General features: G+C 44.3%; 1 protein-coding gene across 1 annotated transcript in view; it reads left to right on the top strand.

Moving 5' to 3' along the window:
* The window catches only part of ASPG (asparaginase), a 137,058-nt gene that overhangs the window by 98,167 nt on the left and 13,891 nt on the right, over positions 1 to 25,000 (top strand). The window contains exon 13 of the mRNA XM_082275481.1: positions 7,133 to 7,219. Within this exon, the coding sequence (XP_082131607.1) occupies positions 7,133 to 7,219 (87 nt within the window). The remainder of the gene's footprint in view (positions 1 to 7,132; positions 7,220 to 25,000) is intronic.

Genomic DNA, 25,000 nt, shown 5'->3' with positions numbered 1-25,000 from the left:
CACGCGTACAATCGGCAGATCTTTCGTCCGCCGACGTTTGTATGACGACGATCTGTGCGTGTGTACGGGGCTTAAGTATTTCTTCTAAAAGGTAAGTGCGAACCGGGACAGATCAGAGGCTATCCATTGTGGAATGTGCTAGCCCTGACTGTCCCGGGGGTATGTTCAGCAAAAAATGACATCTGTGCCCGGAACTCCGCTTTAATGCACATGAACCTTATTGGCATCCCAGTCTTAGCCTGTAGAGTTCGATATTGAGTTGGCCAACCCTTTGCAGCTATAACAGATTAAACGTTTCTGGGAAGTGTGTCTATGGAAGTGTTTGACCATTCTTCCAGGAGCGCATTTATGAGGTCCGGCACTGATGTTGGAGAGAAGCGAGTTTGGGGTGGAGGAACTTGACTGTCCTGACCTCAACCGGATAGAACACCTTTGGGATAAGTTGGAGTGCAGGCTGCGAGCCAGGCTTTCTCATTCATCATCAGTGCCTGACCTCACAAATGCGATTTTCGAAGCATGGTAAAACATTCCCATAGACACACTCTTAAACCTTGTGGACAGCCTTTCCAGAAGAGTTGAAGCTGTTATAGCTGCAAAGGGTGGGCCAACTCCATATTGAACCCTACAGACTAAGACTGAGATGTTATTAAAGTTCATGTGCATGTACAGCCAGGCGTCCCAATACTTTTGGTAATTTGTGTGTGTGTGTGTATGTATGTATGTGTGTGTGTGTGTATATATGTATGTATATATATATATATATATATATATATATATATATATATATATACACACAAAGTAAATAATATATATATATATATATATATATATATATATATATATATATATATATATATATATATATATATATATATATATATATATATACAAAGTTAGACACTTCTGCACAACTTAGCCAGCACTGCAGGCCAAAGTCGCACAGTTAGTATACATTTTTTAAACTCCTATCATAGCAGACATTGATGCATGCCATTTTTTGCCTTTGCAAAGTAGTAAATATATTAGAAAAAAAAAAATAGCAGTCCCACCCAAAACCCTTGAGGGGAACCACTGCTGCTGCTACTGGAAAAAGTTTTGATATACAGTATTTCTTGACTTCCACCAGTTCCCCTTCCCTTTTTAAAGTGGGGGTCTGTGGTGGTGAACTTGGCACTGGCAACTGAAAGGTTAAACTTGAACATCTAATGTGAGAAAATGGGCCTCCTGCCTCACCCAGCCGCTGCCTCAGGTCCTTCTCAAAGATTTCCTAATGTAGACTTTCCAGTGCCACTCCTGTTGTGATGCAGGTTTTCGTTCTTAGCTACTGTCATTGCATATTCCAAAGAGAGGTGTTGTGACAAGATGGAAGCTTTTTCTTTGCTCCTGCAGAGGCTTGTTGTGTTACATAATGTATTTCACTGTAGCTTTTTCACACATCCCTACAAAGTGCCTGAGGTTGCTTGAAGTGCAATTTTAAAGATGGTTCTGCCCAAGACTGATAGTAAAAATGAATGTTTTATTTAAAAAAAAAAAAAAAAAGTGCACCGAGTAAAAAAAAATGGTATCTTCCTAAATGATTTTGAGACAACGTTGGGTATGACTTTTTAGTCAATGTTGGTGCTGTTAAAATTATGCAAAGTTCCAATGACCTCTGGTCATGAAAGGGTTAAAGGGCCAGTAGGGAGGAGGAGCAGGACGATACCTATCTTGTAAGTAAAAATCAAGCTTTGCATACAACTTTGGGAATCTAAAGGCTCAATTTACAAAGCTTTAACAAAACATATAAAGTATCTTTATACTACTGGAAAATTAAAGTCACAAGACCAACATAAAGGTACATATATGTATCTCACCTCTGTGGTGATTGAACTAATAAGCAATGCCACTTGTTTACTTGGGTACCTATGAGAATGTCACATCTGGCTTAACAACTACAAAGCTACATAAAGGGATAAGATATATGGAACTAATTAAAAAAATACATATAGCTAAATAGATAGGGCCCTCATCCAGCTTTATTTATTTTTTTCAAAATCATTGGCCACTTTTTGACGTGTCCTTCTGGTGTGTTTTCATTGTGAATTGATCTTTGTGTCTTGTACAGCAAAGCAGTCCCAGAGGGTATACATCACTTCCTGCTATAGGACTTCAGTTTTTTCTGCCTAGTCAGGAGTAAGGACCTGGCTCCCTGCTGGGATCTGCGGCCCTGGCATTTTTTTCTTTTTAAACAGAATTTTTTATTTTCTCTTAGTTATTTTCTGTTCCTGTGTGAACTACAATCAACAGCTGGACTGGGCGACTCGATATCCTATATCACATGTGTCAAACACAAGGCCCGCGGGCCAAATCCAGCCCACCAGGCTATTTCATGTGGCCCTTCACCCTCTTCTGCAGCAATCCCCCTCATCTCTGCCGTCCCTGGTCTCAACATTTAGCAGACTCCTGCAACTGACTTCAGCCCTCCTCTGGTCCTCCTCCAGAGCCTGCACCCAGCTCCACCCCCAGCTTCTTTCTGTCTGCAGCACAAGATGATGGGGGGGTTCATTGTAATGTATGGGGGTTGGGGTACTTCTGATAATGGGGGGGGGCTCTTCTGATGTAAGGGGGGTTGGGGTGCTCTGGACATCTAGTCCGGCCCTTTTGAGGGCAAGGATAATGCTGATGCGGCCCGCAATTATATTTAGTTTTTTACCACTGTCCCAGATCCTTATGGTCTTCCCAGTCTGGCCTGCGAGCACGACCCAACTATTAGCTCTGCGCTTGGTTGGCCGCGACACATAGCCCCACTGGACGGGGGCTGGCCTGCAAGTGAAACACCTAACGAGGTTGCATAGCCCTGGTCATGACAGCAGTCGTGATCAGAGTCGCAGCGTACCTTGGGCCCCAGCACCCCCATTCCAAGATGGTGAGTTGGACTGCTGGGAGTACTGCCCGCCTAATGCCATGATGTGGTGAGACGTGTCCCCCTCTTTTTTCTTTGGGAATTGCTGGGGTGGTCGCGGGCCCTCCCTAGGGATGGTAGGCCCCCTTCTGGGTCCTCCCTCCCTCACATTCCCCCCCTCCCTAGCGGGGTTACCCTGCGTCGGTCGCCCTCACCTGCCCCTTGTCTCTCCCCCTTACTCCCCTTTGGGGCGGGGGCATGGGTGTGTTATCAGGTAGGGGGGGGCTTTACTGGCCTGAGAGCGGTGGGTGTGTGTTGCTGTCGGCCCCCCTTTGAAGGTGCCTGTACCTTTTGGTGCTGGGGGGGTCAGTGCTTCAAAAGCCTCCGTTTGAAAACATTTGTGTCGCAGAAGGTGGCCTTTTTAGTCACTTTTACTTCTGCAGGTCGGGCTGTCAGAGCTGGCTGCGTTGTCCTGTCGGTCACCTTACCTGGTGGTTCACAGAGACAAAGTGGTGTTGTGACCCTGTCAGGCGTTCCTTCCTAAGGTTGTCTCTGGGTTTCATTTGAATGAAGATATTGTGTTACCGTCCTTTTTGTCCTAAGCCAAAACATCCTAAAGAAATTGCTTTACATTCCTTGGATGTGGTCAGGGCGATTTGAGTGTACCTGGCGGTGACTGAGCCGATTCGGAAATCTGATTCTTTGTTTGTTCTTACGGATGGACCTCGACAAGGGCAGGCCGCATCTGCTGCGATCATTTTCAGATGGATCAGGCAGACGATGGTGCAGGCCTATTCCATTAAGGGTCAGATTCCTCCTTTCCCTGTTAAAGTGCATTCTATGAGGGCAGTTAGTGCCTCCTGGGCCTTCTGTCATCAGGAGTCAGTGGTTCAGGTGTGCAGGGCGTCTTTGTGGTCGTCTGTACACCTATTCACAAAGTTTTTTAAGTTGGATGTGCTTGCATCTTTGAATGTGGCGTTTGGCCGCAAAGTGTTGCATGCTGCGGTTGTAGAGGCTCCCGCCTCTTGAGGGTGCAATTGTTCCTGGTGGTGAGCTCCAGTTGTTCCTGGTTGAGTTGCTGTTTGTACCTGGTTAGCTAGGTTTGGGAATTATACGTATTGCTGTGTTTTTTCCACCCCCTCATGTTGATACTGCTTTGGGATATCCCAATGGTCTAGAAGACATGGAGCTGTGTCTGTCAATGAACAAAAGAGAGAACTGGATTTTTGTTTTACCATAAAATCCTTTTCTCTGAGGTTCACTGACAGACACAGCACCCGCCCCTCTGTTGGATTGAGTTATGTATTCTTCTGACACTGCTTGTTATATACTGAAGTCCTATAACAGGAAATGATGGTATACCCCTGGGACTGCCTCGGGGGGGGGGGGGTAGCCAAAATTGTTTCCACCTAGTCCTACCCCTGAGGAGAGAGCCGCATGAGCCCAATGGTCTAGAAGACATGGAGCTTTGTCAGTCAGTGAACCTCAGAGAAAAGGATTTTACGATAAGACAAAAGTCCAGTTATTTTGCATGGAATCCACAAGTATTGCCTTTCTGTGACAAAGGGAAAACTTGACATTTGTAGACGTGTATGCAAGATGCCCACCTGCATATGTCCCATTTATCCACCTTATCAGTGCATTTTGCACATTGCTGTAGGAGACAATCACTTCCAGTTTGTTGCACTGCCATTTGACATATCCTTTGTTCCCAGAGTATTCACAAAGGTCCTTGCACCTCTTCTTGCCCCTTTAAGAACTCAGGGAATCCAGGTCACAGGTTATCTAGACCTCCTCCATTCGAAGGACTCCACTCCCTTCCATTTATGTGCAAGTTTCCACAGGACAATTCAGATGCTTCAGGCTTTCAATTGGATGATCAACTTCCAAAAATCTGCTTTTCATCCTCCTTGCCTTCAGGAATATCGAGTCTGTTTTTTTGACACAGCTCAAGCAAAAGTCTTCCTTCCAGAGAAAAAACTGCTCTCAGATCTCATGCTCAGGTCTTGAGATCAAATATTCACCCTTCTGTGGGAATCTCCATGAGAGTTCTGGATTTTATTGTGCCCTCCTTCAAAGCTGTCCTATTCATCCAATTTCATTTGAAACCTCTCCAACACAACTTGTTGGCATAGGTCAAGCATGCTTCCTCTTGATCTACTCATGCTCCTTTGCAACCAAGCAAGGGATTCTCCTAACTTGGTGGATCTATAGCCTAGCCTTGGCATTGAGGAAGTAGTTTCTGCATAGCACTGGAGTGTTGAATGACAAATTCAAAACCTCAAAGCAACATCTTCTGTCAGGAAGACTGCTAATTGTCCTACCCTCAGGATTTCTAAAGGGGACAGCCTGCTTCTAAGTCCACCATCGCTAGATGGATAAGACCATTCCTCACTAGAGTTTAAACTCCAAAAGACAAAACTTCTCCTGCACTTTTACATGCTCACTCCTTCAGATCGGTGGGTGTTTCCTGGGCATTCCAACATCAAGCCTCTGTTGCCCAGTTTTGTAAGGCCACCACCTGGTCTTCTGTTCATACCTTTTCTAAGTTCTATCAGGTGGACCTCTAATCTTCGGCAAATAGAGCTTTTGCCCACAAGGTTCTTGCAGCTGCACTCTAAAGTTGGGTCTGTTGACCCTGGTTGTTGGGCCTGTTGACATTTTCATTTTGCCTAGTTCTTTCTCATTTATTGTTTGGGAATGTCCCGACTGTAAATTCGGGATCTTTACCGAGCCTTGACCTTCTGAGTGATGTCTAAAGCTCGCTTTCAGCTGAAAACTGTCTTATCGTAAAACTGGTCACAGGAGTGTAAAACAAACTGCACTCCTGTGATCCATAGGAGTAGTATAGCCAAAATGGCTTTGGCTTGACTTCTCCTTTTTATTGAAAATAACATAATTTGGTAATGCAGACATGTGACACGTAAGATGATTCTGGTGAAGTGCGTCTCCAGGAGGTAGAGGTTTTTGATTGAAGAGCCAAAAGGGACTGAAGAATTTCTTTTGCTAAAAATCTTTTCCTGACTCCTGGTGACTTTTGTTTATTGTGTATAATGCATAATACAAAGTAGTGTACATCCCAGCTCTGTTCTCAGCATGCAGAGAGAATAGACCAGAGATAGTCCTGCTTGAATGTATGGGAATTACAGCCTCTGGTCACCCGAAGGCTGGAGAAGAATATTGTGAGACCTAGAAAAAGCAGCAGCAGAGACGGAAGGAGGACATAGCGGTGGAACTGTTATTGTTGGGGATGGCACGGGAGGTGTTAAGCGTGTGCCATATTCTGCAAGTATGTTGTGCATATGTGCAAATTATGGCAAAATTTCACTTCCACTTTAATGATAGGTCCACATTAATGTAATCTCTGTTTAATATGGCAGATTAAAGCATCAAGCCTATTGCATGCTACGACATGCTCAGACCCATACATGTATACCATTAATTCTGGGATCCAGAAATATTTTATCATCTAATTGCATATGCTGGTAATGACAGTTTATTGCAGAGGTTCCAAATGCAAAACAAGATGGAGCAGAATTTCCCACTGCATATAATACTTAAACAATTTATATAGCACAATTAGGCTGAGGGAGCTCTACAATACCATCTATTGTGCAATGCAGATATATAATCTGCAACCTAAAACGGCATTAATTCCAAAACCAAAAATGTTATATATTGCAGCTTACTATCATTAGATGTAAAGGCTGCATTAGTTTTCCTTTTTTTTTTTTTAAGGCGGTTTCCCTCTGTTTTCACCTGGTGATCTGGACAATAACATACCTCCTGTGTTAGACTGTATGGAAAAAAAAATGATTATTCCTTTAATCGATCCAGAATATTCACCCATGTTCTTGTTGAGGATAAAATCAGTGTCGGTGACTGCCAAAAATGTTAATTCACAATAACATTTTACATTTGTATATTCTATTTGTGTGTGCTGTATATAATATACAGGTGCATCTGATAAAATTTGAATATTATCAAAAAGTTTATTTCAGTAATTGAATTAAAAAAGTGAAACTCATGTGAATATATAACATATACACACACACAAAGTACATTCCCTTAAAAGGAGTTAAAAATCATTTGTCATTCTCAGTTTACTAGTACAGTACGTCGTGTCATTCCCTATTAGAATTTCAGCAGAGGGACCTCCTTACTTTATCTTTCCTGTTATGTACTGTATAAACACTGGATGAAACCATATATAGAGCAATAAAAAGAGATTATTCTTTTATTCATCTTTAGGCATTTAGAAGTGATTAAACTTCTGCGGCAGACAGGGGCTCATCTTTCCTGGGAGGAGTTGGAGCACAGCGGCACAGAACTCTGCAGGTAAGAAAACTCTTTTGAATTTGTAGTTCTTGCTGTACATCTTGGGCATTTTCTAGCGACACGATTGCTAGAAAATGCATGCGTTTTAATTTTACACATACCTACTTTGTGTGCCTCGTTAGCTGCTGAAACCTTCCAAAACCTGACTCTCTGGTGAGAAGGTGTTGCCTCGCTCTTTCAGCTGGTGAGGTTGCAGCACATGCAAAAAAAGGGCGATTGTTTGTTTTTACTCCTTGTTGCGTCCTCTCAAGCAGTCAAGCCACTGGCAACTTCTCGCTACCAAAAGGACCACCAGTGTGACATGGCCCCTAGATCAGCTACAGCGCCAACTCTGTAGCCAGCTACAAATCGCCCAAGACATTTGTTTTTGCCACAAAATAGCCCATTTACCATAAGCCTTGAAAAGGACCTGTCTCTATTAAACCTGTATACCTGAACAAGGAGGAAATAAAACCATCACATTTGCCTATATTTATACTTTCTTGCTTTCGTCCTGCCTGGGTCCCCATTTCTGTCTGTGATACCGAGCATGCGCTCTTCACCAGTAAATTAATGTAATTTTGTACAGTGCAAAGCATGAGATCACCTAGTATAACAATACTGCAAGTAAAGCAGGAAAAAAAGTGGTTATTTCAATTTAGGGAAAGGTCCACATTAAGCAGACCCATTGAAATGAATAGCAAGCATACTGTCCAATAATGTGTTAATAAAATAAAAAAAATGGGGGGAGGTGGGGAATAAAGGTTCAGTAACATGGTACAACTTAAAAAATCCATAGAATCTTTATTTCAATTCCTTTTAGGACGAAGGGGTATCCAATGCATAGCAATGTGGACGTGTTTCAGCCCCTTTCTAGATTTAAGATTCTATGGATTTTATTTAAAGTTGTACCTTGTTGCCGGGCCTTTTATATATTTTTTTTTTTTTTGGATTACATTATTGGATGGTATGTATGTACAGCTATGGTCCTTGCACAGGTATCTTGCTTAATCCAGCAATCTGCATCCACAACTTGGGTTGCAGCATCACATTTTTCCAAAATCATGTATGGCAGGCATGTATACTACATTTTTGACATTGGTAAATCTCTATTGTTGACGTTTTATCTCCCACCTCAAGTGCACATGAAAAAAAAAAAGTAGTGCACTCAAAACTTCCAACTGCAGAACTATCTGTATTGCCTCAAAGCATCAGTGTAAGTTAAAATCTTTCATTCATCAACTGTCATTTTCTTGCACAGATAGAAAGCTGAATGGCTATCAATTGGGGATCAACTGATAGCCAGATTGTTCAGACTTGTACATCAGCCATGAGTGACTAATGCAGGCTGTCGTTGCAGTCTTATCCTTCTGAGAGTGGTAATTGCCTGGTTGCCATGCTGATGCTTTGACTTCACCTCTTAATTTCTGACCTGGAATGAGAAGAACGATAAGGAAATGGATGCCTAATTACAGCATGCTTGTTCAAGGTCTGTGACCAAAATGAATTAAAACAAGTGATTGAGATGCAGCCAGCATTTTTATGAGGTGAACATCTTCATACATCTCTCTCTACAAGTATATTTTAGAGGGCATGTGTCACTTTGCAGTTAACAGTATGATAAAAGGAGATAAATATGAAAGCAGGTAGGAGCTAGCTTAGGAAGCCTCTGGAAAGACTTAGGACACACTGAGTAACTTTTGAAACTATGGCAAAAATAGGAGGCATCTCCCAGACCAACCAGGTAAAGCGGAGTTCCACAAAAAAGTGTAACTTAAGCTTATCTGCTTCCTCCCCTTTCTAGTGCCACATTTGCCACCTTTTGGGGCAAGGGGGGTGTTTTTCACAGGTACCCTGTCCCCACGTCCGTCAGACCTTGCCGCAGCGCGGTACATCAGCAGTTCGTCCTCCTTCCCCTGCTGCCGATCCAGTAAGAGCGTAGCGCGCTTCACACATGCACAGCAGGGAATCGATTGTGAAAAGGCAAGGCTTCACACTACTGGGTTCACTTACCAGCGATGGCGGCAGCAGCACCTGACAGCCGATGGAAATATCGGCTGGGGTGCCCACATCACTGGATTCCAGGGTCGGTAAGTGTCCTAATATTAAAAGTCAGCAGCTACAGTGTGAGGTGGGACTCTGCTTTAAGCTGGCCAAAGATGGGTAATTTTTTTTCCCATTTAACCAGCCAGTAAACAAGATGGATGGAAGACTCATAACCTCTTCCACTGGGACATTGTAGTCTAACAATGCAGCTTGGTGCTGTAAGAAAAGATTGAAAGTCGCTGATCAAACAATCAACTTCTGTCAAGCAGGGATAGACACAGACTGATCAAAATGTGGCCTGTTCCTGCTGAACCTGTAGAATTTCGGTCTGTCTTAGATCAGCTAAAGCAGGGGTGTCCAAACTTTTTTCAAAGAGTGTCAGATTTGATGAAGTGAACATGCGTGAGGGCCGACCATTTTCCTGACATTCTTTGGACCATTAAAATTAAATGCAAATTTAACTTTTTTATGCAAAGTTTATTGCAAACGGCGTACTTTTCATTTCATCACATGGATGACAAATTTAAACAGGTGTTAAATCACTCTGCCTTTCATATCTGAAGGCCAGATGAAAATAAAATCCAGGAAGCTGAAATATATGTCAGGATCATTGTAAAGTACATTACATATTATTGGTAATCAAGGTTGTCTGTCAACTTTTAAGTTCAAAAAATATGAACAGGAACATAACACCAAAGTATACATGTTGTGTCCAAATATATTTATAACTGATTTAGACCAACTGACATTAACTGTAAGATTTTACAATGTATTCATCTCAATTCGGAGCATGCATGCTCCCTAATCAGTTACACAAGGGTTAACCACATATAATCGCTATATGAACCCACCAATGATGATTGATGGCAGCAATAATAGTCCTGAATAATGCCAAGGTAGTAAATAGAACATTGAAAAGTTTTATTCAAAATCAGTTCCGTGTATGTCTAAAACAGCAGGACACCTTGTACAATAATCCCAGCTGGATCTACAATGGTGTAGCCAAAATAAGGGGTTAAAAACTCACAGCTTGGTGACCATCTAAAGAAATTAATCAATTAAAAATAATTCACGACATATTGATTTGTGGCAATAGGTGAAGATTCTCCTTTCTCATAGATCTTTGCTTATTAACCATAAATAGACACTGCTATATTCAGAGCAGTATAAATATTCTGACATAATGAAGTACGAGCACGAGATATTATTATTAAATATTCTTACACATCCAATGTGTGTGAAGGCATAAAACCAGCCAAGAACAATGCAGCGGTGTGGACAGTTGTGCCTTGCTCGGGCTGTGAGGAGATAACGGAATGCCTCAATCCTGGACAGGGAAGGGTGGAAAACGAGTCACACAATGCCCGGTATAGGAGGCAAGAAGGAGTGCCATCTGTGGGCCCCTCCGATCACCCACGATGAGTGCCGACCGGGAAGGGGACCTGGACATGACGTCGGACTCTGGAAATCCCTCCTGGTGTGTTTTTCTTCCCACACAGCTGCTACTTGACCCCCAGGTGTTATGTTAATTATCATGGAGAGGGCAGAGGGCGCTGGTCCTGTCATGGAGGCCATGTTGAGCAAGGGATATAAAGCTGGCGGGGGCGGGCGGTGGGTGTTTAAAAATAGTGTATTCACAAGTAACAGGGGCGTTGTGAAAGATCCAGAGATCGCAGGGATCCTGAGCAGTGCTTGGGGATTCACAGAGGCCACATCAATAGATTTTTTCCAAATTACCTGTAGGGCCATATTAAATCAACCCGCGGACAATTGGACTTTGGACATGCCTGAGCTAAAGGCTTTACCTCTCTAAAAATAAAATTAGGGAATATCATTGGCTGTGATTGATACCACCTCAACCTCTGTTTTCAGAGACTGTTACAACTCGTGATGGTTTGCAAAAGGGGAAGCTTCATTTTTGCTTTAAACTTCATAAGCCAGCCTGCTGTCTTCTTTAGTTTGATAAAATGTACTATTTTGGGAAGAAAACGATGTCCAGAGCAAAGCAACTCGCCAGTGTTAATTTCGTTGACTAAAACCGACTAAAACTTTTTCGTCGACTACATTAACACAATTTTAGTCGACTAAAATACGACTAAAACTAAAACAATTCAGATGACTAAAACTAAAATGGTATTTTAGTCAAAAGACTATAACTAAAACTAAATCGAAATTTGCTGCCAAAATTAACACTGGTGCATGCTCAAAGCTTAATACCACCATAAATAATAACATATTAGATTTTTCACTCCAGAACCAGCAGTAGTATATAATGAGTTTGGAAATTGTAGAGAAATGCTTGAATAATGCATTACAAATTACAATTGAACTACACCCATTCGATTATAGATGACTAAAATGGGTTTTAGTCGACTAAAATGTAGGACGTTTTAGTCGACTAAAATGTACTGGAGTTTTAGTCGACTAAATACAACTAAAACTAAAACACTTGCAGAAGACTAAAATGGGATTAAAACTAAAATGCCATTTTAGTCCTAAGACTAAAACTAAATTGAAATTTGCTGCCAAAATTAACACTGCAACTCGCATCTTCTCTTCCATTGGTACACAAAGATCTGTCATTGAAATTATATAAAGTTCCACAGGGCCGGCTGTGAGGAAGAGTCTGCAGGGCATTCCAGGCCGGGTCACTTCAGGAAGTGATTATAATATTCGCATACTTGAGGCCTGAAAATGTGCAGGGAATGCAGCAACAAACTGAAATACCAGAGTATGTAGGGAGAGGCTGACACATGCCATTCCTTCCCACAGAGCAGCAGAACCTTCTCTGCCACACCTTCTATCTGCTCAGCCAGTGGAACTGGTTTACTGACTGCTGGGTATTTCAGAGATGGGGGAATGAAGGGGTGCAGAGTCCAGACTGATAAAAGAAGCCTGCACTACAGTAATAAAGTAATTTTTACAATACCCCCAACTTTCTTTCCATTAAAGTCTAAAGTGTGTGTTTTTCTTTCTGAAAGTGACCTCGTCACTGAGCTGGTTAAATATTCTTAAAGTGCTTTCCCAATAGACTGGGTCTTCAGAAGCTGCCACTTTGCTGCTCCTTAGGAACCACCATGTGTGTGGCAGGTGGAGCAGATATTCACACACCCAAAAATGGTTGAATTTCTGCTGAGACCAGGAGGCAACAGTATTTAAAGAAATGGGCTGACAGAAAGGTAGGTGTACAAGCGATCCTATTGTAACAGGAACACTTTAAATTTAACATCCATGCAGCTGCATTTCCTTCGAACACAAGACAGAATGAGTTCAGGGACATGCACCTGCACAGATGTCAAATTGTGAGCAGCAACTGGGTCTGTGCAGCCATTGTGTCCCATTTAACTGGAATGGGACTGCCTGCAGGGGGATGCACAGGACACCTGTACACACCTGTACATGCCTGTACAGGTATACATGGCCCTCACACGGGGGTATGCTATAGCATGCACCATGTGATTTGAGACCTTTAACTTCAATACTGTGTCAGTCGTCTGGAACATGTGCGTAGACTTTGGCTGCAATAGTTCAGATTATTAAAGTCCAACACAGCCAGGCAGCCTCAATACTCCTCTGATGGGTAATTTTAAAGACAAACTTTTTTTTTTTTTTTTTTAGATCTTTGCTGTGCAAAAATAAATTTTACGTGATGCTGTCGCAGCTTTGGGGCTGAACTCTGAATCTGCAGCCTCTTTTTTTTGGCACTCTTCATGGCAGTTGCAGCTGTGACGTTATGTATAAGAAAGAACTATCAGCCCTGCATTGTAAGTGGGGATGTGGAGGACCAAACCACATCTCAGAGTGTTGGGGAGAAGTTGTGCACACCAGCTGCACGGAGGAAGGAGAGAATAAGGTTGGCAAGTCCCTTTCCCTGGTACCCCAGGCAAAAATGAGCATTTTAGGCTACATTTGGATGGACGACTTGTGCCGATGCACATGACAGTGGCAGATTCTTGCAGTTTTTTTAGCCACCTATGAGCAGCTAGCTGTGGCCACCTAGCCCTGTACAATTTAATGACAGGTCAATGGTGGCGGTAGCTATCCCTAGCTGTCCACTCAGCCAGCGATTACCTGCAGTAATCCTCAGCTGGGTGGATGGCTATGTATAGTACAGCCACTGCCAACCTGTTGAGGTGTATAGGGCTTGGCGACTTCTCACAAGTCGCTGAAACAGCTGCAGGAATCCACAAATTCCTGCTGCTTTCTTTCACTCTGTCACTAGTCACCCATGCAAATGTAGCCTAACCCTTGTAACACAGGAGAACCCCACTGCAAGGTTAGTTTTTTTTCAGCTCCCAGGGATTCAGCTTTAAAAATGTTGATAAAGCTTTACATTTTTTTTTAAATAACATGTCATACTTACCTTATCTGTGCAATGATTTTGTACAAAGCAGCCCTGATCTTCCTCTTCTCTGGTTCCCTGCACTCCTTGCCCCTCCCCTCTGCCGAGTGCCCCTATGTCAAGCTACTTGCTATGGGGGCACTTGTGCCTGCTCGTTCCTGAACCCTGCTCTAAGACACAGAGTGGGACCCTGCCCCCCCCCCCAACTGGCTCTGATTGACAGCAGCAGCTCCTGCTGCGGTGTTGTCCGCCAATGAGGAGTGAGAGACCCAGGAGAGCCTCTGCTGGCTCAGGTGAGTATGCAGGGGCTGAGGGGGGGAGCTCCACACTAAAGGTTTTTTTACTTTCATGCATAGAATGAAAATCTTCCTAGCATTAGTGGGAGTAAACGTCACCGCATTTGGAATCATTAGGAGGAATAGCACCCTGTCGTTGGTATCATTGGGATGAATATCGCCCTGTCATTAATATCATTGGGAGGAATAGCGCCCCGTCATTAATATCATTGGGAGGAATAGCGCCCCGTCATTAATATCATTGGGAGGAATAGCGCCCTGTCATTAATATAATTGGGAGGAATAGCGCCCCGTCGTTGGTATCATTGGGAGGAATTGCGCCCCGTCGTTGCTATCATTGGGAGGAATAGCGCCCCGTCGTTGGTATCATTGGGAGGAATAGCACCCCGTCGTTGGTATCATTGGGAGGAATAGCGCCCCGTCGTTGGTATCATTGGGAGGAATAGCGCCCCGTCAATATCATTGGGAGGAATAGCGCCCCATCAATATCATTGGGAGGAATAGCGCCCCGTCATTAATATCATTGGGAGGAATAGCGCCCGTCGTTGGTATCATTGGGAGGAATAGCGCCCGTCGTTGGTATCATTGGGAGGAATAGCGCCCCGTCATTAATATCATTGGGAGGAATAGCGCCCCATCATTAATATCATTGGGAGGAATAGCGCCCGTCGTTGGTATCATTGGGAGGAATAGCGCCCCGTCGTTGGTATCATTGGGAGGAATAGCGCCCAGTCGTTGGTATCATTGGGAGGAATAGCGCCCCGTCATTAATATCATTGGGAGGAATAGCGCCCCGTCATTAATATCATTGGGAGGAATAGCGCCCCGTCAATATCATTGGGAGAAATAGCGCCCCATCATTAATATCATTGGGAGGAATAGCGCCCCATCATTAATATCATTGGGAGGAATAGCGCCCCGCCGTTGGTATCATTGAGAGGAAAAGCGCCCCGTCGTTGGTATCATTGGGAGAAATGGTGCCCCATTGTTGATATCAGTTGAATGGTGTGCGTTTAGGAGACATTTACAATACCTATAGGTAAGCGTTATTATAGGCTTACCTATAGGTACAAATCAGAGATGGAAGTTTACTTCCACTTTATTCAGAATCAGTTGAGGGGGAAAAATAAAAATCTGTGGTCTGCATTAAATTCCTAACACATAAAAGGACAGTAGAAATCATACCCTTTGTATCTTTTGGTAAATACTGCAAGATTGATTGTCTGTCTGATGAAACTCTGTGCAGATATGTCACCTTCTCAGCAGCCCTCTAATTTCTTCCCGCTTTGTGGCCATGCTTAGCTGATATTGTCTGGCTTGTACAAATCGTATTTCTCCTCCTTGAAATAACATCCTGTCCACTGTCTCTGCAGTGTGATGTCTTTACACTCAGTGTGCATCAAATACTCATCACTAAAAACCTGTTGAGTTCAGTAATTTTGCCGCTGCTACAGTGACAAACGTTTTACTGCCAGCAGCTTTTACTCCTGATTAGAACAGAGACCTCGGACAGCTTCCAAACACTCTAAAAGAATTTTATTTATTGGTCTTTGCCATCGGTGTTTACTTTCCAAATTATAAAAACCTGAAACATAAATTACAGCGGGCAGAACAATGCAACCTCTTTTAGGTTTTAGTAAACATTTCTAGTTACGGTTATATTTGTTTCAGATCTTTAGAAAAAATTTAATGTTTTGGCTATTCTTTAAGTGTTACTAAACTCACAACAGTAAAAATCAGTCTGTATATGCAGTAAACACTCACTGTGGCACCTTAGGAGTTAATCCTCTGCATTGTGTGAAAAGGCTGTTTTATCCGGTCTTCTCTGATCCTCCCCTTCTTGCATCGCCCCCCCCCCCCCCCCCCCAAACCTGTCCAGATACGACAGAGTAAATGGAGTCAGGCTGCAAGTGCTCAGTTTGGTGTGTATTGCTAGTGTGTGTGGTTTTTTTTTTTTTCTTGGGAGAGTGCATGTGATCAGCACAGGGCCAATCATAATTGTTCAGGCAGAGGGTCAGGGTTCCTGCATCCTGATAAGACAGCCAGTACAAGCTTTAACCAGGCACGGGTGGAAGTCACAAGCCTGCTTTATATTGTTGATGAGAGAGGGTATTTAGCAGTTTCTATTTACTAAAATAATTCCATTTCCATGTTCTGTGGGAGACAAGATATTGTGAATGCAGGGTCCTGGGTTTAGTAACACTTAAAAGTTTTGAATAGGTTTGAGAGGGATTAAACCTCCCTTCACTTTTATTTATTTTTTGTGGTGTCTTATTTGGGAGATTTTTCTTTGTGTTTTGTCCTGAAGATGCAACGAGAAATCTCAACAAATTGAGAAAAATGACACTTTTAGTTGTCGCCTTAAGAAATGTCATGAAGGATTTACCCTCAACACTCTTTCTAGTGATAATTGTAAAATGATTGATTTCCACTGACTTTCTGTCTTGGCGACGATATCCATCAGAGTAAACAGGAGGGAGTGAATTTCCACAGACAGCAATAAGAAATTTTGCCCTTTACATACACCCAGGCCCCACCATTTGGTGCAGAGCATGGGGTTTATTTGGTTGAATAAGATGGGATTTTTCACTATGTAGGGCTGTTTGAACAGCAGTTATTTACCACTTTCTGACCAGGCTTTTTAGGCTCTTTTTGTATACAAGTTTTGGCTAGAAAATCACTTCTAAGACCCCGTTCACATTAGGTTGCTCCGACTTAGGGGGCGACCTGTGAAGTTGCGTGCAGCGCGACTTGCACGGACTTCACATAATGGAAGTCAATGCAAGTCGCCTCCAGGTCGCCCCCAAGTAGTACAGGTCCCTTTTTCTAAGTCGGAGCGACTTGTGTCGCTCCTATTAGAACGGCTCCTGTACTACACAGTCGGAGCGACGGTGCACGACTTGTCAGGCTGACCAAGTCGTACCAGTGTGAATGGACACTCACCCCCAAACATTACACATTTTTATTTTAGCAGAATGCTAAACACACAGCATTTTTGCAAACGCAAAAATGTTTGAAAAAAATACAATGAATTAAAACAAAAAAAAATTTATTTACTTTGTGTAAAATGTGAAAGATGTTACGCCGAGTAAATGGATACCTAACATGTCATGCTTAAAAATTGCACATGCTCGTGGAATGGGGACAAACTACGGTACTTAAAAATCTCCAAAGGCTATACATGTTAAGGTCCTTTAACTTACCAGGAAAAGTTAAAGGACCTTAACATGTATAGCTTGGAAGAAAGAAGAGACAGAGGGGATATGATAGAAACTTTTAAATACATAAAGGGAATCAACTCGGTAAAGGAGGAGAGCATATTTAAAAGAAGAAAAACTACCACAAGAGGACACAGTTTTAAATTAGAGGGGCAAAGGTTTAAAAGTAATATGAGGAAGTATTACTTTACTGAGAGAGCAGTGGATGCATGGAATAACCTTCCTGCAGAAGTGGTAGCTGCAAATACAGTGAAGGAGTTTAAGCATGCATGGGATAGGCATAAGGCTATCCTTCATATAGGATTCAGATATATTGGGCAGACTAGATGGGCCAAATGGTTCTTATCTGCCGACACATTCTATGTTTCTATGTGATGTTTTACACACCTTTACAGGTTACCTGTTCAGAGTTACAGAGGAGGTCTATAGCTAGAATTATTGCTCTCGCTCTAACGTTCGCGGTGATACCTCACCTGTGTGGTGCAAATACAGTTTACATCTGCTAGCGTGACTTTGTCCATTTTCGCTTCTATGCGTGAGGACAGGGGGATGGAGGCGCTTTACATTTTTTTTATTCTATTTTTTATTTTTACAATGTCCCTTTAATTTTTTATCACGATTAGTGTAAAGGTGTGAGAATATAAAAGCAACCATTTGGTGACCGTTCCTTTTAAAAAAAAAATATATATATATATATATATATTGTATGTCAAAAATACTAATGGTCTGTCTGTAAATCAGTACTTTGAGTCACTGGCTGTCACTCAAGTGATTATATATTACCTTCCCTCCTTCCTACCAGCTACAGAATAGTTTGTGGGGCGGGCGGACTAGCTGGGCCAGCACAGACACTACTTAAACTCCCTAAGAAAGACAGGGTTATGACCCGCAAGAAGTGTGGGGCCTGTGCTAGGGAAGTAACTAGTCAATTTTGCATTTTTTTGCAATGTGTCCTTGAACTTTATAGCAACATTATTTATGGAAAAGAGAAACACTGCAAATAAACATTTACCACTTAAGGACCAGAAGGTTTTTACCCCCTTAATGACCTGGCCATTTTTGGCGATACGGCACTGCGTTACTTTAACTGACAATTGCGTGGTCGTGTGGCGCTGTACCCAAAAAAAATTGATGTGTTTTGTTTTTTTTTTTCCCCCACAAATAGAGCTTTCTTTTGGGGTTATTTGATCACCTCCTGCTGCATTTATTTTTTGCCCTATAAACAAAAAAAGAGTGGCAATTGTGAGAAATATATATATATATATATATATATATATATATATATATATATATTTTTTTTTTTTACTTTTTGCTATACAACATATCCAATAAAAAAAAAAAAATATAAAAAAATCGAATTTCTCTTCCGTTCATTGACGGACATAGCTTCTGATATTCTACACCCTCTCTTTGATATACGTAGGTACTATTTTTTTTTCTTTTTTTACTACTTTTTTTTTTTTTTTTTTCTTTTCTGCTTAGTCAGGATTAAGGACCTAGTTCCTTGCTGGGATATCTGGTCCTGGCAAATTTTTTTACTTTTGGATAGACTTTTTTTCTCCTGTTTTTTTCTGTGAGATCTACAATCAACTGCCGAACTGGGCAACGAACGGGCTGGAAAATCTAGGTCCAGTGGTCACCCCAGTCTGGCCAGCAAGCGTGCGCAGACCTCAGCTCCGCTCTGGTTCAGCCACGACATAGCCCCACCGGATGGGGGCTGGCCTGCAAGTTAAACACCTTGTGAGGTCACATACAACTGGATCTCGGTCTGAGTTGCAGCATTCCTCCTGGCCAACATCCCCCCACATTTAGATGGAGAAGGGTTCTGTCTGGAGCAGTGCCCGTCTGGTTCCTGGTATGGTGAATAGCTGTCCCCCCTTTCCCCCTGGAGGGTTTTCGGGTGGACGCTGGCCCCTCCATGGGACGGATGGACCTCCGGGTTCTCCTCCTTCCCATTAGCCCCAGCATTAGAGGAGGGAGGGCCAGCGACCAGACGTTCGGCTGTGGGGGGGGGGGGGGTGTACCGGGTGAGGGCTCCTGCCAAGGGCCCCCTGTGCCTGTCCTGAGGCCCAGGAATCCCTCCTGGGTCCCTGGGAGTTTCGTGGTTTCACGCGGGGCCACCATTTTCTTGTAGCCTTTGTGCTGCAATGCTTAGCGGCCATTTTTCGGTGGTTTGCCATAGAAAACCGCAACGATTTTTGGCGGTGGGAGCCCCTCAACCCCTAGTGCTGACTCCTGGATCCTTTCGTTTCCTGATCAATGTACGTGCAGTGCAGATTCTCCTGGTGGCTGCGGTGCCTGGTTTCTGCAGAGTGGGGAGTCTGGTGGGGTCCTCTCCCTCTCTGCTGAGGATTGCCAGAGTGGTGGGGGTGTCCCTTAGTATCGTTTTACGCTTTGTTATGCAGTCCCCCTGGTGACTCATGGAGTCTTTTAGCGCACATTTCCCCACCATATCCCCTCTCTGAGGCCGAGGGGCACTCCGGGTCCCAACCATCCATCGATGCACTGACGGCGGTCCTGGAGACCTTTGTGTCCTGGCTGGGTCCTGTGTCCTCCTGAAGTTTACCTTTGAGATTATTGGGGAGATTTCCTTGTTTATGTTGTCTCAGAAGGTTGGAATGAAGACCTTGTGTTGACTGGCGGCGTTATCCTGTCGTTCACCTTACTTGGCGGTTTACATTACTTGGCGGTTTACAGAGATAAAGTGGTCCTTCGCCCCTGTCCGTCATTTCTTCCAAAGGTTGTCTTTGATTTCCATTTCAATGAAGACAGTTTGTTGCCTATTTTTGACATACTGTAAAAAATCAATTTCTCTGATGATCCATGATGGACACAGCACCCATCTGTGGAGTTGTATTTTCTCTGACACTGCTTGTAACAAAACTATAGCAGAGAGAGGAAGTATACTTCCTGGGACTGCCCCTAGGCATAGCCAAACTTTTTCTTTGCCTAGTGTCTTACCCCGGTAGGGGGCAGTATAACCCAGTGGTTAAAAACATCAGGAGCTTTGTCCGTCAATGAACATCAGAGAAATGGATTTTATGGTAAGTCAAAAACCCCCTTTTTTTTTCATCAATTTAGGCCAATATGTATTCTGCCACATTTTTTTGGTATAAAAAAAAATCCCAATAAGTGTATATTGTTTGATTTGCGCAAAAGTTATAACGTCTATAAACTAGGGGCCAGCGGACATCGTATCAGTCGGACCTGCTGTTTTGCTTCCCCTCTGGCCAATCAGCGCATGTGAGCACCTCCGGCCGCGCACGCCCCCCACTGTCTATTACACGAAACGACATACGTCGTTTCGTGTAATAGAGCCGACCAGCCGCAGTAAAATTACAGTGGCGGTCGGCAAGTGTTTCAAATACTTGACCTTCGGTTTTAACTTGATGGCAAATTCTCTTTGATAGTCCTAAAACTGCAAATTAGCTTATAGTCTGCATCAGGGGTGTCCAACCTTTTGACCTTCCTTCGCCACATTGGAAGAAGAGGATTTATCTTGGGTTGCATTTGCTCAGGCTCAGCAGTTAATTCATTTGAACTGGCTGCTGTGCTTGCATTTCATGCAAGAAAAATGTTCCTGCACTTTTTTGAAACACAGTGGCCAAAAAAAATATTAAAAAATTTCCCAGTGGTTCCCACACCTGAAAACGCGCTGCGTTTTAAGATGTGTGGGGTTGCCATTTAGTCTGTCAAGAGCAGTGCATTTGCTTGCTGCTACAGGAACAGCTGCGATCCCCACACCTGCAACTACTCGCAGTAGCGTGAACCTAGCCTAAATTTACAGTTTGTAAAATCTGTGATTTTCTTCATCTGTCTGTCTGTGAATATCCGTTCAGACCTTCATAGGCAGATGTAAAAATCACACCACATTCCTGTTCAAATCACATGCAATTCTTTGAAGTGCAATTTGAGCCTGTTCATCTTGCTCATATCGCTCCGCATCAAAATAGTGCAGGACCCTTTTTCATTTTTTCCACACTAGAATCGCATTGCATAGGTGTTCACACCCATGCGATCCAATTTTGCCAATCACTCTGCATTTTGTGAGCTGTTTCAGGTTGTTTACACCCACAGCGGTTCTCATGAATGGAATGCGATTTTGTGATGCGGTGCGGGTAACTGCGAATCCCACACTGCATCATTGTGAACCTCACTTAATTTAATGACAGTTGCCAACCAGTGGTGTATTTTGGTTTTGTGCTTCCCTAGTCGAGGCTAAAATTGGGCACCCCCCACCAAATTTGCCCCACCCCTTCCTCTTTTGGCTCCACCTCTTCAGAGGTGGGTGGAGAAAGCAAGATCACACAAGGAGCCGGAAGAGGGGGTGTGCGGTGCAGTCTCTATACACACATCGGGCACCTCTCTCGGGGAGTTTAGCTGTTCGGGTCAGACCCACCTCGGTGTTGGGGGTGTCTGGTGCTCCCAGACCCTCACCCCGGGGATTCTGTGCACTACCAGATCTGTGCTGCCGCATACAGCCTGATACTCACTTCAGGACAGTACCAGCACTCCGATCACATGACCAGCACACCACCCAATGTTTTTCGAGGACTAAACCGGGATCAGACTGGTGGTGTGAGCTGTGTGCTGTCTGACCCGGGGTGGAGAGGCAGTAGCACAGCACCAGGCAGTTAAGACCCCCCACCCACACTACAGACCGGTAGTGTCCCTGACTCCCTTCCAGGGGAGGGCTGGCAGCCTTAAGCCTGGGGGGCAAGTCCAGTCAAGTGGCCCGTTGAACTACCGAATCAACTCACCATCCATGCCCAGCTTTTTAGTGGGACTGCGACATTGCGACGGACAAATCTGACACAAAGTGACACTAGGGGTGATCAAGGGGTTAAGTTTGCTCCTAGTGAATGCTTTCTTACTGTGTGGGGGATGGATGTACTAGAGAAAATAAAAAGATCTGTGTTTCAGCTCAGCTGAAACACAGATCTCCATCTTCCTGTGACAGAACAGCCGTCTGCCTTGTTTACAAAGGCAGACCGCCGTTCTGTCATTCTCCTGCATGATCGCAGGTGACCTGCTGATTGGCTCCCGCTGTGTCGCGTCCCCTAGAACCCGTGCACAAAATCACGCATCGGTATGTGATTTTGCACAGCCAGGCCGCCCTGCCACACTGTATATGCGGTGGGCGGTCTGGAAGTGGTTAAGCTGGATGAGTGGGTCCTGTAGTCCTTCACTAGTTGGGGGATCGGGGGAAGGTGACACATGCTGAGCTCTTAGGGGCTTATGCTGGGACCTGTAGTCCTTCACTTTTGGGGGGATTACATCCCCAAAAGCAAAGGACTGCAAGTCCCAGCATTAACCCTGGCTGAGATCTACACATGTGACTTCCTCCTTTGCGGCCAGCTTACGCTCCCATGACACAAGGGGGAGCCCTAGGGGACCTCAGGGACCCAATACCTCTAAAGAGGTTGTAAACCCATGAAACTATTTTTTTTTTTTTTTTGCTGCAACCTGAAAGAGAAACCATAATGAGCTAGTATGCATCGCATACTAGCTCATTATGAAATACTTACCTTAGAAAGAGCCCCCGCTGTGCTGCCCGCTTACCTGTATGACGGGCGACATGTCCAGTCACCCGTCTTCCGGGATTGCGGCATCCGGCCATCTGATTGGCCGAGGCCCCGGGAGCCGACAGTCACGGCACCGGACCCTGAAGGAACGGCACCAGCGGCCGTTCCTTCAGAGCGCATGCGCCAGTGACGTCACTGGCTGCATTTCAGGTAAATATCTCTTTAAATTGGAAGTAAACCCTCCTCTGACACTTTTACCTATAGGTAAGCCTTTATTAAGGCTTACCTATAGGTAGTGTAAATATCTCCTAAACATGTACCGTTTAGGAGATATTTACCTTACATGCAGCCAGTGACGTCACTGGCGCATGCGCTCTGAAGGAACGGCCGCTGGCGCCATTTCTTCAGAGTCCGGTGCCGTGACCGTCGGCTCCCGCGCTCGTGAGCGGGAGTGACGTCACCGCGGCTCCGGCCAATGAGATGGCCGGATGCCGCGATCCCGGAAGACGGGCGACTGGACATGTCGCCCGTCATCCAGCTAAGCGGGCGGCACGACGGGGGCTCATTCTAAGGTAAGTATTGCAAAAGCAAAGCATATTAGCTCATTATGTCTCTCTTGCAGGGTCAAAAAAAAAAAAAAGGGTTTACAACCTCTTTAACTGGACTGTGTTACAGCCTGTATATTGATGTATAGCTGCTCCTGGCTCTAAATACTTGTCTCATACCTGTATAATACAGGTATGAGACAGGTATATAGTGCCAGGAACAGCTATACATCAATATACAGGCTGTATACAGTGCCAGGGGGAAAGTACAGGGAAAAAATGTCCACATCATGTCACTTTTTTTTTTTTGTCACTCACTGGCTGGCTGCTCTTCTCCGAGTGACAGTGCCAGGGGGAAAGTACAGGGAAAAAATGTCCACATGTCACTTTTTTTTTTTTTCCACTCACTGGCTGCCGCTGCTCTTCTCCGAGTCCCGACCACCTCACAGACACTGTCCACCGCACCGCAGCAGGTAACTTCACTTAGAATCTCAATCTGGATTGCCGCCGTTGCCCGTTGCAGACTGCAGTTTACCAGGCCAGGCCAGCCCCCTCTTCTGCATCGGCCCCACGTTGATGGGATGGAGGGAGGAGCCGGAGGTGGGAGGGGCCGGGCGGCTGGGGCCAGTGATCGGCGCGGAGGACGGCCGACGGCGCTTTGCATGATGGGTCCTCCTCCTCTCCTCTCTGCTCTGGAGACCGCTACGTCACTGGTTGCTAGACGCTAAGCGGCCGGTGATCTAGCAACCAGGTCTCCAGGGCAGGGCAGGAAGCGACAGCGTGTCTGTGACTGACTCACTGACTCCATTTTCAATGCATCGGCATTCGAGTACCGACTAGTGACATACCGTACCGACGGACTGACCCCAAACTGAGCGGCCTTTTCTGAGGGAGATTAGACCGGCCCGGAGGGAAATTGCCACCTTGCCCCCCGGCCCAGCCCGCCTCTGTTCCCTTCTGGCTGGGAGCGGCACAACCCAAGGCAAACGTCTTGTTTGCCTTGCGGCAGATACGCCCCTGTTGTCAACACTGATGCATAAATGGCATCTCTTGCGTCCCTCCATATATGCCTGTGCTGGCTGATGTGGCTTCAATTCTTGCACACCTTCCTCCAGACATGCCCGGGCCACATGTATAACTCTTGTAGGCCGCAGACTGAACACCCCTGGTCTACAGCCATCTGAAAAAAAAAAAAAAAGCTCTAAGTAAACTTGATATGAAATCTGTCTCAATATACACGCATACCTTCAGCCCCTTTATGAATGAAAACCTGTACTGGAAAGCTGGTTGTCTGACTTCAATTCTTTGATTCATCCAGGTGTAAGTACAAGCTGAATGCTACATTATCTACTTCTCTTCTGCAGTCCCTTTCCATTTTGCCTCCTTTGGGGACCATATAAAGAAGACTTTCTAGCTTGCCATATTCAACACTTCCTGGTGTGTTAAATAGTGCTTACAATACATACCGCCACCCCTACCTGGCTGTACTATTTGTGGTTTTTACTGACAGGTGAACTTCATCTAATGCAGTGGCTAGCTTAAAGTGAATCTTACACAGTACATTTTAAATAGCGTGCCACTTCCATCTTCAAACTTAGATTGGTATATGTGTACACACATACATCACAAATAGTGGCACCTAACAGCACGACCTAGCATCTTTTACAAGGAAGTGTGGTAAGCCGTAGCAGAAGCTATTTTGTTTTTTTGTTCTGACAACTTCAGAGTATTAAAATTGGAATCTTGTTGAAATGGGCTTTTTGTACTTCGAAGTGGCAGTGCCATAATACCAGGGGGGTTGATTTACTAAAACTGTATGGTGAAATATCT

The sequence above is a fragment of the Pelophylax lessonae genome, assembly GCF_965119305.1.
Source record: "Pelophylax lessonae genome assembly, chromosome: 13".
NCBI lineage: Eukaryota > Metazoa > Chordata > Amphibia > Anura > Ranidae > Pelophylax > Pelophylax lessonae.
The sequence above is the reverse complement of the archived record's forward strand: the minus strand, read 5'-3'. Positions and strand labels throughout refer to the sequence as shown.